The sequence below is a fragment of the Ctenopharyngodon idella genome, chromosome 5 (genome assembly GCF_019924925.1).
Source record: "Ctenopharyngodon idella isolate HZGC_01 chromosome 5, HZGC01, whole genome shotgun sequence".
NCBI classification, from domain to species: domain Eukaryota; kingdom Metazoa; phylum Chordata; class Actinopteri; order Cypriniformes; family Xenocyprididae; genus Ctenopharyngodon; species Ctenopharyngodon idella.
Window position 1 is genome coordinate 17863058 of NC_067224.1, and position 17575 is coordinate 17880632.

At 37.8% G+C, this 17575-nt stretch overlaps 2 protein-coding genes across 7 annotated transcripts in view; one reads left to right on the forward strand and one right to left on the reverse strand.

Moving 5' to 3' along the window:
* LOC127512490 (arrestin domain-containing protein 3-like) overlaps positions 1-15487 on the reverse strand; it is a 34330-nt gene extending 18843 nt beyond the window's left edge. Inside the window, exons 1-6 of one of the 6 annotated variants that reach the window (XM_051893446.1) lie at positions 15171-15487; positions 15037-15075; positions 14883-14943; positions 3913-4060; positions 3705-3801; positions 2916-3172 (exon numbers count right to left, since the gene is read on the reverse strand). In XM_051893446.1, the coding sequence (XP_051749406.1) occupies positions 2916-3172; positions 3705-3801; positions 3913-4060; positions 14883-14943; positions 15037-15075; positions 15171-15420 (852 nt within the window). In that variant the 5' untranslated portion in view covers positions 15421-15487. Of the gene's footprint in view, positions 1-2915; positions 3173-3704; positions 3802-3912; positions 4061-7327; positions 7920-7950; positions 8037-9027; positions 9630-14882; positions 14944-15036; positions 15076-15170 lie in introns of those variants that run through there. The other 5 variants (XM_051893448.1, XM_051893450.1, XM_051893451.1 and 2 more) reach the window with 5 other exon arrangements.
* poc5 (POC5 centriolar protein homolog (Chlamydomonas)) overlaps positions 1-17575 on the forward strand; it is a 703663-nt gene that overhangs the window by 518479 nt on the left and 167609 nt on the right. The gene's annotated exons all lie outside the window — the stretch shown is intronic.

Genomic DNA, 17575 nt, shown 5'->3' on the forward strand with positions numbered 1-17575 from the left:
CGGTTCTTTTCCGCGAACCGGTTCTTTCGGACAGTTCGTTTCAGTAAACTGGTTGAAAAAAACGGTTCACCGGTTCTTTTACGCTCCGACGTAATGACGTCGTCTATCGCGGGCCGGGGTGAAAAAACACAACACATTCAAATATATAAAGTCAGTAATCATAACATCAGTCAACTAAAACATCATTATAATCTGAAACGTTTCTTACAATTTAAGTTTTGCATCTAAAGCATCCAAACACACAGGCAGTGATGTGCAAACAAAGTTTTACAGTTATAAAGTAAATTAGTCTTCATCAGCGCAGAAACCATGATCCTCTTACTATACATAATCCATTACGATTTATTTGTAATTAAATACACTTACGTTTCACCAGATTGACCCCTCATTCGAGTCCTCTAAAAGCATCAGTTTTCCTAGTACTAGTTCGGTTAAGATGCTGTGCTGTGACAGATAATGCGCTAAAACACGCATGCTCAGTATCATCAGCTCATCGGTTCTCAAATTGGACATGTCCCGAAAGAAGCAGTTATCGGTTGTGTACTGGTGATCCGAAAACCGTTGCAACCGATTCTACTCGAGAACGAGATGAGATTCGAGAACCGCGAGAGCGATTCAAAAGGAGTCGCTTGTTTGCTCTCGCTGTAGTTTGTATTACGTCATTTTTTTTTCTTTTCTTTAGGCTATATCACCTTGTTTAGAAAGTATATAAGCTGTCCATGGATTATTTATGAAACAAATAAATGTTTAGTTTGATAGTTTTACAAACAATTAATTGTTTCCAATCTTTACTGTAATGCTTTTTAATAACATTAATATAGAAAAATAAATTTGTAGAACTATTTCTGAACATTAGTTTGATCTGTGTACAAAATATTTATGTTCATCATGCATGTAGTTTCTTATGTACAGTATATATTTTGTATGCTATTAATCTGCAATGGTGTATTTGGAAAAGCAAAATGTGAGTAACTTTAGTAATTTGTGGATTAGTGCTTGCTCTGGAGATGCGATCTGTTTCGAACGATTCAGTCCGATTTGGTGAACTGGTTCGACCGGTTCACTAAAGAGAACCGGTTCAAAAGAACGATTCGATCACGAACCGGACATCACTAATCATAAGGTTTGGGTGCTAGCATCAGTGACAGGTGAAGTACAGACAGCGGGTTGTTCGTGTATTGCAGGGCCAGGTTTCTCTTGAAGTCATGCAGCAGCACTTTTGTGGAAGGTCAGTAAAGGACAATTAAAGGCACGAAAATTGTTTATTGTGATATTATTAATTAACTAATAAATGTACTAAACTGAAATGTTGTCCCTGAGTGCTGTAACGACATCTCTCATAAAGGTTTGCAACTTTACAAAGTAAACAATGATCCGAAAAACACACAAAATACAATAGGTATACTATTTCTGCGGCCTCACCGGAAGTTGTACCCACGTTCTTTTTTATAGTAGCGCCAGAGATTGTATATTATAGGGAGATGAGAGGGTCTGTATCTCTTACCATTGGAGAAAGCGTAACGGCTAACTTAATCACGTGCAGCACCTCTCAGCCTATCTTGCAATGGCAGTGACACCAGTCGCAACATTCCCTAGTCTGCCTTCTCTTAAAAAATACATTTTTATCAAGCTAAAATCTATATATAGTTCCCAACGAAAGTATCGTTTAGTGTAAAACATGCTGAAGATTAGCAAACAGGCTGTCGATTAATTAAATGATTAGCTATTTCCCCACAAAAGCTGTTTAATCAGCATAGTGAAGCCTCTCATCCACTGACATCCATTCAAAAAACAGCCTCCGGTCTCCTTCCCTGCGTACCGCCAGAGGCGGAGCGTTAGCATTAGCCATTACGCTTTTTTGGCTAAAGGTTGCATGCTTGCCTTCCAGTGGCTTTGGTAGAGCCCCCCGGAAACAGTTGGATACATGCTAGTTTCCATGACAGAGTTCAAGATAAATCTTGCTACTGGACCTACCAGTTTGCTAAGTGTCAAATGATTAATAAACATCAAGCACAAATGACGCAAAAGTGGCAACCCTTCTGGTGCACTCAGTGTCTGAATTCACTTCCTCATTTTCATTCACTCCTTAAAGGGTTAGTTTACCCAAAAATGAAAATTCTGTCATTAATTACTCACCCTCATGTCGTTCCACACCCGTGAGACCTTTGTTCATCTTCGGAACACAAATTAAGATATTTTTGATAAAATCTGATGGCTCAGTGAGGCCTGCATTGACAGCAAGTTAATTTACACTTTCAAACGCCCAGAAAGGTACTAAAGACATATTTAAAACAGTAAATACTCTACAGAGCGCGTTTGCTTGGCTGGCTACTCTCTGCTGTCTCAGACAATGACATTATGTCCTGTGTTGGCCACCATAGCTTCTCTATATTGCAATTCGCAACCTCACAGCTAGATGCCGCTAATATTTACACACTGCACCTTTAAGAAATGATTATGGGTAGGTATAGAGGTAGGAGTGGGATTAGCGGCTCAAAATATATTTTTAATTCGATATTGTTACTAAAATTGTCATTTTCCTATAATTTCTGTCTATTACGTTTTATAGTCTCTATAAAAAGGTTATGTTTTAGTTTGGGGTAGGGTTAAGGGATCTAAAATGTATCTATAAAATGTTAAAAGGGCAATTACACAAATATTTTTAGGATATAAAAGATTTGTAAATATTTCAAGTTTCTTTAGCTGTAAATACATAACATTTACGTTTAAATGCTGTCCATACGTCCATATTGTACATTTCAGTAAGTTTACACATACAAAAATGAATGTTTTGCACCTGTAAATGTTACAAATACCTACTCATTAACAATGAGACAAGGCTGGCCAATCTAAAGTATTTGTAGAGTTCATTGCAGTGAGTTATGTTTGTCTTTGCTTTAGATGCTGAAACTCACCCTGAGTCTGTACTCAACCTTGAGGATCCTACAGTTTAGGATAGAGATGGTAAGGCTGGGAGGAATGGGCAGCACTTTGGTGACAGTTTTTCTTGAGTTTGGCTCAATGGGTTCCCCTTCTTCTTTCAAAAGGTCACGTGTGTGAAGTTTTCTCTTTCCTCTTGCGAAAAAACTGTGTTTTTCATACAGGCAGTATTTTGGCTTGATTGCACGGGTTGAATTGTTCTGAACTTTAGCCAAAACTTTCAAGCCCTCTCCTGTAGTGAGGCACAATAAGACACAATTAGGTCAATTAAAACTACTTTATAAATTATCACTAGACACAATGACTCTGCAAAATAGGCCTCTTAATTAATGTTACATATGACATATAAAAATACACAATTAAAACTTCATGAACTGTAGTGATAACATTATAATTGTATGAATACATACAAGTGCCGCGTGGGTTCAGGGACTTATGGTTGTTTTCATGCCTAAAATATGTAACTTCTTTGTCAATTATTAAAATAGCTGAATCACATGATCTGAAAAGACCACATTCATCATCATAATCTGCTTGCTTACACAAGAGTGCTTACAGAGAGTAAACAAGAAACTCATGGAAAATGTCTCACCTACTCCAGAGATGTTTGATGTTTGCAATTTTATATACATTATAACTATTCAGAAATAGTTTGAATAAAGCTTCCTTAAAATGGTTGTCTACAATTATCCAACTCTGAGTTTATTAACAAACAAAAAACTTAGAGAGTATTTATATATATAAATTATTTTATATAATTTTACCGAGGTAGTATCCCATTTTCTCAGTCTTTATGTTCATGGAGACACTCCCAGAGGTGAAGAGTTTCATTTGTTTATCTTTGATTCCGTGTTGAGGCGCCTAATCAAGACAAAACATGTAAAACAGAGGTGATTGATCCTCAAAACATTATAGAGGAATGTATGGTATAGATTAGAAAGATAGTGCATGGGATTTTACTTGTAATCTCACCATTAGTTCAGGATTGGACACATCAAGACTAGGGACATAGTGAAACTCTGCTTTGGCTTTGCTAGAAATACGCATTGATCGGGATAGTTTTGTCTCCAAAGTGTAGACAATTTTTCCAACTGAACCTTTGAAGGTTGGTGGGAAGTGCCTATAAGAAAATAATGCCACGTGTAAACAGAGTAATTGTACAGCAGAAAATATCATTAAAAGGTTGACATTTTTGAAAATAATATTGGCAAAATCAATATTTATATTAAATATGTGCTGTATGAGCCATTAATTTGCAATAATTTGAGCAATTTAATTTGCTGGTTGGGCAGTGCTCTGCATATGGACAATAAATGTCGCAACTCTATAAAATGACCATTAGTTTATATGATGAACAGATTGAATTTAGGCTTTTATTCACATATAAACATGCATCAACTCGCATATCATCTGTGGTACACAGAAGCTCAAGCATGTTTGCTTGATGCGTCTGAGAACCAATGAGGTTCATTCTCGTGTGTTACGCAGCATGCTTCCAAAAAAAGAGGTTTGTTCTCGCACGTCAATCAGTTTCGGTTGAGCTTCTGTTTATGTTTTCTGATCAATATTTATATGCGAACAAAACTCTAAATTAAATCTGTTCATAAAGGGATCGAGTCTATTCAGAAAATGTGGACTAAACCACTCAATTCATAGTTTTACGATCTCTTTATGAACTTTTTTTTGTCTATGGAGGGACAGAAAGCTCTCAGATTTCATCAAAAAGATCTTCATTTGTGTTCCAAAGATGAACGAAAGACTTACGGGTTTGGAACGACATGAGGGTGAGTAATTAATGACAGTATTTTCATGTTTGGGTAAACTAACCCTTTAAGGGGTAAGGGAAGGGTCAAGTGTAATTATAGATATAATTTGCAAGCATATCTTGCAAAAAGAAAATAGAGGTGATGAATCTTGTTTTGTAGTTATTATTTAGTTCAACTCCAGTTGCTATGCATTTAATGTTTTCAACATTTTGATGAATGCATTTTTGATATTTTAATTTAAAATTCTCAACTGACTTATTGTAACCATTATAAAACATGACTGTTTAAATCACAATCGATTACAGTGTGCTTAACCAGTCTATTGCATTGTAGCCTATTCCAATTCCTACGTTCTGAATGTGATTTATTCTGTTTTCAATTTACTACTTTTACTTCAATACAGACTGTTGACAAACACTTGTTTTATTTTTATATGTAATTAAAATGAAAAAATATATAAATAAAAATTAAAAATCTAAAAATGATTTGTAATTATTAAATACAGAACCCCACACATGACATGCAGAAAAAAAAAAATAGTAGGCTAAATCGTGCATACGATTTACTATTTTGTTCGATTTATAAATCATGCGCACGATTTACTAATGATTTAATAATAGTTACCTCAATTTGCTAAATCATGGCATGATTTATAAACCGAATTAGTAAATCGTGCACACGCTTTTTTTTTTTCCTGCATGTCTCCGTAATTAAAGGTAAGGTAGGAAATTTGTTTTATAAACACTTTTTGTTATACTGGATGAAACTCTCTTTACATCCTGATAGCAATCAATAATATAAGTGGTCAAAATATTAAAATGTACATATATCTTCTGTGGAAGTCTCAGGACCTAAACATGTTTGTCAGTGCGAATGCAATGATACAATGTCATGTTCATGCCATGTCATAACTTGGATTTATGTGTTTCTATGTCAACACTATCAACACCGAAGTTACACTGCAGCAGTCAGGCGGTACAAATAAAAGCTCTGTAAGATGTTTACATTCATTATTATTGTAATGTTATTTGCTTTGAGAAATTAAATAATTTAATGCCATCTCTCTGACACTTTGCAAGCTCTGCTGTGTGCGTTCATGTGTTTTGGAGGAGGCGTGGCTTTGGAGAGCGCTCTGAAGGGAGGGTTGGATGCTTTCAAAGCTAGCTCGCTACTGCTATCTGCTCCGAAATAGCCTTTAATTTTTTTTTTTTTTTTTTAGTGCTATCAACGTTAACGCATGCGATTCATTTTTTTTCCCAGTTTAACGCATTAAAAATATTAACGCAATTAACGCAGCATGCATTTTTTTCTGTCATCCTTTGGCTAGCATTACAATATATGATCACGCTCTTATTAATGCAAATGCAAATTTTAAACCATTCAAGCGCACCAAAAGAGAAAAAGAGAACGCACTGTCTGTGAATGTCCTGTCACACACATGACGCGCGTCATCGTGTGCATGTACGGCGCGCCAGAATCGAGTTCTCTGTCACGCTTGAACAATAACACACACAATAATGCCCAAAATATCCGTTTTGTCGAGTATCCTCATAAGAGCAGCCTTGAATGATTTAGTCTTAAAACAAAAGTAAAGAGCTGTGAGAAAGTGGGACGCGTGTGAGATCTGCGTCATGTGCAGCAGTGGCAGCTCTTAGGGTGACAGCAACCACTAATGCCTCCTGTCATTGAAGATAATGAAAGAACAGGTAACAGAGAAAATTAATCACTGCTGTTGACTAAAGAACTGTTGTAGCTTTAATAATGATTATCTATTTTTAATTTAGGCTATAAATTATGCAGTGCAGACTGTTTGGTAACTTTATTAAATTTGTTATTGTTTATAAAATCTGTTAGACAGGTAGGAAGGGCACAGGTAAATATGACCTTTAATATTGGTTTATGTGAGGATTGTTCAAAGTTCACTTAAATTAAAAGTTGTTATATTTTTGAAGCCTAATAAATGTAAAAAATGATATAGCTTTCAATTACACTGTAATGTTGAATGGCTATAATTCATGTTTAAAATTGGGGGAAAAAATCAATTTCATCGAGACATCAGTAGGCTATTAGTATCAGTGATACTGGCCTTCATTTATAAAAAGATGCCATTAAACAAATATTTAAAATATACTGTCTTTGTTGTTTCTTTATGTTGTTTTAATTTGGAGATTAACTGTGAAATTATTACATTATAAAATATATTAAAAACGTATAAAAACGTAAGTGTTTTTAATTGCGATTAATCTTGTGATTAATAAATTGTGATTAAGAGTTTTTTTTTTTAAATCGACTGACAGCACTAATATATATAATATATATTCCCAACACGTCCGAAATCGAGCTCTCACTGTCCGATGACAAATCTTTTGTCCTTGAGGAAACTTTACCGCAATCCTCTGGCCTAAAGAGTGATTATCCTCCACCTAGCACCATCGCTAATCCCTCTGCGTTATCTCGTGCACGTCAGCCCAAACAAACCAATCCCAGCACGCCAAGGCCTATCCCCGTCACCACGGGCAAAACATCCTTAATATCTTTCCCCGTCTTTCTCAATTCCGGCCTATTCAATCATTCCGGCCATAAAGAAATGGACAATAAGGCCCATCGAGCGCCAAGCTCACGTCTCAGGCATTGCCGTCCTCTTCCCACGAAGGAATGGGCCATCCTCCAGTGTCAGGCTGCTGCAGCAGGGCCTCAGCAAGCCGCACCGCAGATTCAGTTTCGGCCAGCTCCTACTCTTCACCCCTGCTGGCTCAAAACCGTCGCCAGCAACATCAGAGCACAGATTTTATCTGAATTCAGGCTGCTGGCTCCAAAGGTGGACCCAACCCCAACCTATTAACTTTTCCAGTTATTCCGCATAGGAGCAGCAACCAAGATGAGTAAAGTCACCTTTATTTATATAGTGCATTTTACAATGCAGATTGTGTCAAAGCAACTTTACAGTGATAACAGGAAAATAATTTTGGCTGCACAGCAGCTCTAGAAGAATACAGTGAAAACAGTATGTCATCGTCCAGTTCAATTCAGTTCGCGTACAATGGTGTCAATACAGGCAGATCAAAAACATATCAACAATATCCCCAACTAAGCAAGCCAGAGGACTGCGGCAAGGAACCACAGCTGCCCCAAAAGGCCTCTCCCAGCATCAGATTCAAACACTCCGTCACTGTTCATCAGAGGCTTTTAGGAACTATATCCAATCCAATCGCTTCCATATTAAGAAAGCTCAACGAACCCTTACCAGCCAAATTCTTCAGCTTGTTCTCTCATTCAATCCTACAAGCTGACCATATCCGCCTCAATTAACACTATCAATCCACTAAAATATTGAAAATATTGTACCTCACTGCTGCAACGGACGCTGCGTCCAAAACCGCCTACTTCTCTACTACATAGTAGGCAAAAAGCAGTAGGCGAGCAAATAAGTATTTCTGAATCCTTAGTATTCAAAAAAGAGTAGGCGAGAATTACCTAGGTGACGTACTAATTCTCGCGAGATTCGGACGTGCGTCTACTTAAAGTGCGTCCGAAGCCGCCTAGCCTACTTACCTACTATATAGTAGGGGAAAAGTAGCAGGCAAGCGAATAAGTGTCCGAAACCTCAGTAATCACAAAAGAGTAGGCGAGAAGTTCCCGGATGGCCTACTGCTTCCGCCCAGATTCTGAAGTGTTCCTCGTTGGATACTTTTCTATCCCAGGTGATTTTACTGTAAAAACACGTTTTTATTGTGTATAGCTAACAGGGGAGCTTCAATAAGCACACGTTCGTCTCCAAAGTGGATTTACATGAATTCCAAACCATATTCATCATAAAGTCATTACTAAATAAATACTAAATAAGTAGTATTGCAGATGATGAGCACATCACAACATTAAATAGACATCTGAGTGATGTGTGTGTGCTATTATGTAGAATTCACTGTTGTCAACACCTTTTACATTATACATGAATGCAAGTAATGTAAATAAACAAATCTACAGTAACTACACATAAGTTATCTATTTTATTTGTCCGTTAGTACTGTTGATAAATTAAGGAACATTTGTGTTGGATAAAAAGTGAGTTAACACATCATCAGCTACCTCAACATGTAAATGTAGTATTGAGCACATAAATCTCAGAGGAAAATTGAATCTTGTCTGGATGTTACAGGGACAGATGATCACATGTGTGTTTATCCGGTGGAGAGAGGCTGAAGGAATGATGCCATCAAAGGCTTTGAGTGAGTATACTACAGAAATGAATAAAAAATCTATTTAAATCTTAAGTTGTAGTTTATTTTATTTATTGTAATTTCAAACAGAGTTGTTACAGTACTTTTCTGATTCTTGATTTCTGTGCATTTGCTGCAGAGCTTTTGTGGTGGAGCAGGATCTGCAAGGCAAGGTGACGGCAGCATTTGTGAACAAAAAAAAAGGGAAAACCTGAAACAAAAATATAAAGATCATTTTGTTACTTCTAATACAGAAATCAGATGACATTGTACTGTTAAAATGACTGCTTTTGTGTTATGTTTGTGCATTTTTGTAGGATGTGAAATGTCCTCAGACTGGTGTGAGCACTGAGGATGGAGAGCCACAGCAGATCCTGGGAATGGTGTAGAGCCATGGATGAGACCCTCCATCACTCCTCCTGCCCTTACTGCCTCATTTGGCCCAGATGTTGATGTGGTCTCTTCTTCCTCAGTGAGCCCAGAGCCAGCGAGAGCAATTAGACAAAGACCAAGGACATTGAGGATGTGATTTTGGTCAAGTTTGTTTTGCTGGTTTCTGTTCATACATTGGAGTCCAACTTTCATAAGCTTCAAAAGCATCATCAAATAATGTCATGAAGCTTCTGGAAGTCAGGCTTCATTGACTGATATTGAATGAACAGAAACCAGAAGGACAAACTTGACCAAAATCACCATTTGTGTTCAGAAAAAAAAAAGAAAAAGGGAAAAAAAATGAACAAAGATTGAACAGCGTGAAGGTGAGTAAATAATGACTGAATTTATATGTTTGGTTGAACTAACCTTTTATGCCCCCAAATAGAAACTGTATGAAATGTATGTATGCATTTATATTATAGTAGTACCTTGAAAAAGTAAACTTTAAGAAATAAGCAGCTTTAATTGGCGTTTGTGCCCCAGACACTAACAGAAAAGGATTTACAAAAATCAAATTTACATTTGGCAGATGCTGTTATCCAAAGTGACTTACAGTGCTCTTATTACAGGGACGATCCCCGTGGAGTAACCTGGAGTAAAGTGTCTTGCTCAAGGACACTGGTGGAGACGGCTGCGGAGATCGAACCAGCAAACTTCTGCTTACTAGTTCAGCGGTTTAGCCCACTACACCACAAAAGTAATGAAGCTACAACAAAAATTAGCCTGTAATTGTAAAAATATGAAATGAAATATGGCAAGAAACAATGCTTTCATGAATGAATTGTAAAATGTTTTAATCTGTTTATTTAGTCATGCTGATGGAGAGCACACAAATGTTTGCAGCAGAAACAGCAGCAGGAGATTGTCCCGCACTTCTTCTCCCACTCTTGCTTCAAGGTTGTGGGGTTCAGGGGTCCATCATCATGGTCTTCCTCATCCTCTGGATCAACAATGTCAACATTGAGAAGAGCAGCAACGAGGGATGTGATGGATGGCAAAGACAGGCGAAGGTGTTCGTGGTGGTCAGCTGCTTCATTAAAATAAAGCTGCAGAATTGGCACAGCTGTGTTGAGATGGCAGTAGGATGTGGGGATCACCGCCTGCAAATACGTGACTGTTAGAACAATAAATTTGAATAAAGCTTTGTTTCATGTGTTATTTACTTGTATATGCATTTATTTATTGTCATTGTTACTTTAATTCTCCTACTTTTTTTTTTTATTAATTATGCTATTATTATCAGTAAATTTATATATTTTATTACTTCATGCATTCATTGTTTGACTGTAAATTGAGACATTCACATCAGCTGTATTTGTCTAGTGTGTATTCATGCATAGCTATGTCATATGACAAAACATTACATTTTTGGTCAGCATTTATCATTATTATTATTGTGTGTAAGTGTTGGGGTGGGCTAGCAATGCAATTCATTTTGGGATAATCTTAATTTTTAAGTAGTTTATACTTACATTTTTTGAGTATAAAATCAACAGTCTTCTCCAAAGGTGAGAAGACGAGATCTTTGAGCAGCTGTCCGATGTCTCCTTTGTGCAGACATTGCTAACGCTGAGGAAAACTGTACTAGGTAGGGTTGTCGAGTTACTGGTGCTGTGAGGTGTTGGTGCACCTGTCATTCATATCTTTATTTTTATTGCAGGACCTATAATTACATACACGATCAGGGAAAATACTATGGTTGTATCTTTAACAATGAACAATAATAATGACAAAAACAAATATGGGTTTGTATACATCATAGTTTGAGATTATATACACAGACATAAAGCATGATGACGAGGTTAAATATTTTGAATTAGTAGTTAAAAAATAACTTTAAATTAACCCAAAATATATTAGTTGTACTACAATTACAACATTACTGGGCAGCTGTTTCTTCAACAAGACGAGTTGAAGTAGCAAGTTTAATCAATATCAATATATTTACAGATGAATTAAACCTGTCATATCTTTTAAGTTGTTGTGCTTGTGATAACGTCAACATGGCGGATTATGTCCGGACCGCATTTATACTCAGCGAGATTTGGCTATTAAGTACCTACTCTCTTAGCGCTCGTTAAGTATGTACTTATTGAAATTAAGTACCTACTCATTGAGTAGGTGGTTTCGGACGCAGCCAGTGTCTTCCCACTTGCTCCCGTAGTAGCAGCATTATCTCCTCCGCTCCTGCAGGAGCTCCATCTCTGGCTAACCTTGCCTTCATGGCTGCAGCAGTATTATCTCCCCACTCCCACAGGAGCTCAGTTAATCTGGCTGACCCTCTCCACTGCTGCAGCAATGATGTCCCCTCTGCTCCCACAGGAACAGTTTCTATAACTAATTTTGTCCACTGCTGCAGCAGCTCAGTTCTCCGGCTAATTTCTCCACTGCTGCAGCAGTAATGTCCCCTCTGCTCCCGCTGCAATTCAGTTTTCTGAATGAATGAAAACAGAAAAAAAAAAAAAAAAAGAAGCCTCTCTTAACCGCCGGCGAGGCATACCCGTCCGATGGTGCGAGTTTTGATCTCCCATCAGATGCTGCGAGAGCCCTCCTGATCAGTTTCCATCTTTTCTTTTCCTCTGTCCGACGAGACTTACCCATCTGATGCCGTGAGCCTTAGTCTCCTGTTGGATGCTGCGCTAGTCTCTTGGTGAGTATTTTTTCCCCGTCCGCCAAGGCTTACCCGTCCCATACTGTGAGCCTTGGTCTCCTGTTAGACGCCACGAGAGCTCTCCTGGCCAGGCGTTCCAAATATCTTTCACCCCACCGTCGGCCAATAGGACCCATGCTGCTCCTCATTTATCAGCCTGTAGGGCTTTACCCGCCCGATGCTGTAAACCTTGGTCTAACACTGGATGTTGCAAGAGCCCTCCCGATCGGTCGTTCCAAATTTCGGCTACTCCTCAATTGTCAGCCAGTAGGGCCCGTCCGCCCGGCGCCATGAACTGCTCCCGTTGGAGGCAACATAGGCTCTCCTGGTCAAACAACCAAGCTTTCTTGAAACGCCAGCTCGCCAATCCTCGCCGTCTTTTTTTTTTTTTTTTTTTGGGGGGGGGGGGGGGGTCTTTAGTCTGGCGGCTGTCCTTCACTCTTTTGCTTTTTGAGGGAGTACTCTGGGTTCGGGCCAAAATTCCGAGCTCGGAGCCCTCCCCCCGGACAGCACGCCAAATACGCATAACTACTCTGTTTAATTATATGTAAATGTGAACTCGTGAAATTGTTTTATTAACAAAGTTCAGGAGGAGCAGGTTAATTAATTAGCACAAGTGGAGAGCATTCAGTTAGTCAACTCAACCAACGACAAGAGGTACACAGCAGACTTATCTCTGATTGTTTGAGAGTTTATCAGCATCCCTCCTCCACCCTATCTCCTCACTTCACCTCTATTCTTACCACAACCGGGGGGAGTACTCTGGGTTCAGGCCAAAGCTCGGAGCCCTCCCCCCAGACAGCCCACCAAATGTGCATAACTTTACTCTATTTAATTATATATAAATTTGAACATGTGAAATGTCCAGCCATGTATACATAGAGGAATTGTCATTTGTCTAGTCTGTATATGATCCACTTGGATTCATCTCTCCATTTGTTCTTATTGCGAAAAACATTCTCCAAGAACTGTGCAAGCTGTAACGAGCAGGACAAAGCAGTGAGAGGCAAGGATCTAATTGCAGGGTTTTAATACATTAACTAAATAAATAACGAGGAACAGTGGGAACAAAAGAACAGAAAGAGGAGTAAAAACGCAACCATAACAATGAACAACTGACAAAACAAGTTAAGTCACCAGGGGAAGACAATCAAAGGGAAAAACTACAAACGGACTCCAAAAATGGCACATGGGATGGAAAACAGGAAGTATAACAGAAGTCCATGGACAAACACAGAGAACATATGACAAGCACAATTATAGTTGGAATAAAGAACAGAACACAATGTGCAATTGTGGGAAGAATGGATGATGGGATTGGACTGCATTAAATCTCTCATCATTGACCGATGCATCAAACCAAAGAACTTTGGTCCCATCAGATCTGTTCAACTCTGTATTTCAGTGAAGCCTGTGAAAGTGGTTATGGCTGCATCACATACTTGTGACTCACAATTTCAGTCAATCAATTTTATACTACTTTCATAATGGGAACATCTAAAGTTCACCATTAAAACAAACCACTATGCCTAGAATGGAACTGACTGCAGCAGTACAAGCTCCCATTTGGCAAACTCATTTTCTTGACCAACAGTGCATCTGTATTGAAACAAACTGGAAATGAGAATAAAAGATTTAAAACATTTGAAGCCAACAGAGTTAACAACAATCTCTGACAAATGTCATACAATGGTGACGCATCAGCAGAGATGTGGCCAAAAGTATTGGCAGTGACAAGTTGTTTCGCAAAGTTGCTGCTTCATTTGTTGTGGTGTTGATTCACATCGTTTCTAGATTATTGTGCAGAGTCAGTTATCAGGTGCATTTTAAATGATTGCAAAAATCATTTTTTGGGCAAAAAAAAGACAACTTTACAAAACTGTCACAAAATGACCAGCTAACATCATTCACTAATCACATATTCAGCACATGGGAAGTGTGACCAGTTACTAGCAGGTAAAATCACTCCATCATTCTTTTTGGATTATAAGAGGAGACTGATTGCTATAAAAAAGATTTGGAATTGGAATTGCTTCCAATCATTTTGTCCTCGTGTTAGCAATGGTTTTTGTGTTTGTTTTAAGTAGATGTTTATTCTCTAACTTTGGAGAACAAAAGATGGCAGATGTGAAAAAAAAAAAATATATATATATCCTTAGACCTTCCCCTCTTTTACATATGTTGGAACAGATCAAAAGGTACAGCATATTTTTTTACATGTCTTACAACAAGAGCAATTCACTTATTGGTGCCTGAGGTACATCAGACAATTATTTGTTATACTTAATAAATAATTCACAATACCCCTCACCCAACAAGCAAATTATGTGTTAGATTTTCTGTGGTAGCCCCAAACTGCAGCTAACACCCTGATGCAGAACCAGGCTCTGCTTAACATAGCGGGTGTCACAGCAAAGACACCAGCAAGATAAAACTGTATTAAGACCCAAAAGAAATTTATAGATATTTTACACTCACTTCATTCACTTTGAAACACAAATCAACCCTTTCAATCCTATACATTCTATATAACCACTAGAGAATGCATCCAATTTTCCAGTCTCATGGTTGCCTTTAGATATTGGTTCACCTATATATTTATTCAAACTCTTTTGAATACATGTTTTAGATTTGCATACCATTGTAAACCAAGATTACATGTAGGCTATAGTTTGTTAAGCTAACCATCATGCAGGAGGCAGAACATTTCTGGATATTAAAACTTTTAAATAAAGTTGTGTTCATTTGCATGTATTCAAGGAGCAAAGAAATGACTTTGCATTTTACTTGAATGTTTACACTACTTGACATTTTCCATCTAGTCATTTTGTTTGTGAATAAAAGATTACACTTGTCGAGATGCAACGAACTTACTGTCGAGGCAACTGAAAGGTGAATGGGTAAACATGACGGCCTGGTGCCACAACCGAAGAATCTAAGAAAGTTAAATATCAAAGCAAAGATCAGCATGTGTTTCAATACTTAAAGCTCTTTTTGCAATATTAATCTAAATCGCGCATAGACTTACACGGCTGTCCTGATGGATCTCTCAGCAACCCATGGTCATCTACAAGATCAAGTTACAACACAAAATACAGCTAGTAAAATCGACCTAAATTCTACTAACTGTAACACAAAAACTACAACTGTAGTTCCTCCTACCATATGTTTCGTCCTCCAGAACGAAAAACCTCTCCACGGAATAATACTTCTCCTTGTCCGAGTAAACAATAGTGCTTTTGTGACGCTCGCTCCAGCAAACCTCTGCTTTCCCTTTAATTTTCACACTCAACGAGTACATTTGCGTTTCCTTCGCGACATCCAGAATGACTTGTCCCGATATAAAATCCCCGCTGGTGAAGGTATTGTTCTGATTGATAGGACTGTATATAACAGAAATAGTGAGAGGCATCGCTTCTCCTGGTGCCTGTGTCCGAATCTGACGTTTGATCTAGGGATAGAGCGCTTCCTTCAGGAAACAATCAGCAAATTATATTGACTTCCAGCTGCTTGTGGGTGGGGCGTGGTTTATATATATATATATATATATGTGGACCTGTCTATATAAAGTCTAACAGCTGAAAATGTTATAAAAGAGACAAAAACAAGCCATAAGATCAAATTAACAGCCTGCTGAGCTCAGAAACTGACTCAGAGATTGTGTTGAGGCACAATTCTGGGGAGCTACTAAAAATTCTGCTGCATTGAAGGTTCCCAAGAGCACAGTGGTCTCCATAATTTGCAAAAAAGCACCTATAAATGTCTCAGACTGTGAAAAAAACAAGATTCTTTGGTCTGGTGAACCTCAGTCACAAGCTAAAAGAAATCAGGCAACGCTCATCACCTGCAAAATATGGTAGACCATGGCTGTCCACCAACAATCACAATACAACTTGACAGGGCTTGAGAGGATCTGCCGAGAAGAATTGCAATGACCAAATCCAGGTGTGCAAAGCTTGTCACATTTATACTCTGAAAGGGTAATCGCTGTCAAATCTGCTTAAGGGTCTGAATACTTATGTCAGTTTGATATTTCAGTTTTTTCTTATGAATAATACATTTGCAAAGTTATCACAGTCTTGTTTTTGCTTTGTAAAAATGATAAATTCTGTACTGATCATGAGGCTACAACACGAATCAAACTCGTTCAGGCCTCAGCTACAACTACAGTGTTTGAGAGCGGGTCAAAGTAGACATTGTTCGCAGGCAGCCAAGACCATATGCGGGTATTATGCACTGAAACTGTTTTTAAAAATGTATTTCTGCATAACAATCTTGGGTCTGTGTGTTTTTTTTTTTTTTTTTATTGTCCACTAGGTGGCAGCACGCTACATGTGAACAAACTTGAATGTCGAATGATAGATACCATTATTTACAAATAAATGTTGCATAGAAATAAATGTTTTAATGAAATACATGAAATGTTTGTCTGAAATAAATAGATTGTTTTTAGAACAATAACTGTAATGGGATCTAAATAAAGAGTCTCTTACATTTATAGAAAAAAAATAACTGTAGCCTAATACTGTGCTTAGAGGAGTGAATGTGTGTGTTCCTGCACAAGTCCTTTGACCTGTTAACACTTAGACTGTGTTTTTTGCCTTTTCTATGAGTTAGTGATTTTAAAATGTCTTTCTACTTTACTGTGGACAAACAAGCTATATGCAGTCTATATTATAACATTTAGAATAAATCTTTTTCCACACAATGTGCATACAAAAATACATTTAAAGTGTCCATATTATGCTATTTTAAAGGTTCCTAATTTTGTTTTAGAGGTCTCCTACAATACGTTTACATGCATCCAAGGTCCAAAAACACTTTCATTTTCTCATTGCATGATCGATCACTTCTTTACTCACTGTCTGAAACGGTTCGATCAAGGATCCGCCGGTTTCTCTAAACCCCTTCTTTCTTAGAGCCTACTCTAGAGGCTATACGTTCCTTAGCACTTGTATAGGCCTATACAGTGATACAAACAGTCGATGGTGTCATTTTTACTGTATCAGTTTGAGCCCAAGTCTTCATCCTTTGCAAGTGCATGCAAAGTGGATTTGCTTCTGCAGCGCAGAAAACAGTGTCTTCTCGACATGTCAACAACACAAATCAAACTCTTCCAGGCCTCAGATACAACTACAGTGTTTGAGGGCGGGTCAAAGTAGACGTTGTTCACAGGCGCCAAGACCATATGTTGGCATTATGCAAATTTGTTACAAACCTATGTTGGACACATTGATCTTTATTACACACTACATGAATGGTGTCATGATCCCTGTCATGTGTTCCCCTGATCTTGTGTGGACTTTTATGTTATTTCCTGTTTTACGCCATGTTTTGTAGTCCTTTGTAGTTTTCTTGTTGATTAGTTATTTGATTGTTCCCAGGTATGTCTTGTTTGCATATTACCCCTTGTGTATTTAAACCGAAGTCTTGTCTTATATGGATGTTATATTTGGTGTACTTATTCTGTTCTCTGGTTCCTTCATTCCCTGGTTCTCTGTCTTGGATTTGCTATATAATTATTATTTTATTAAACTAACTGCATTTGGATCCAGCTCTTTTGTTTT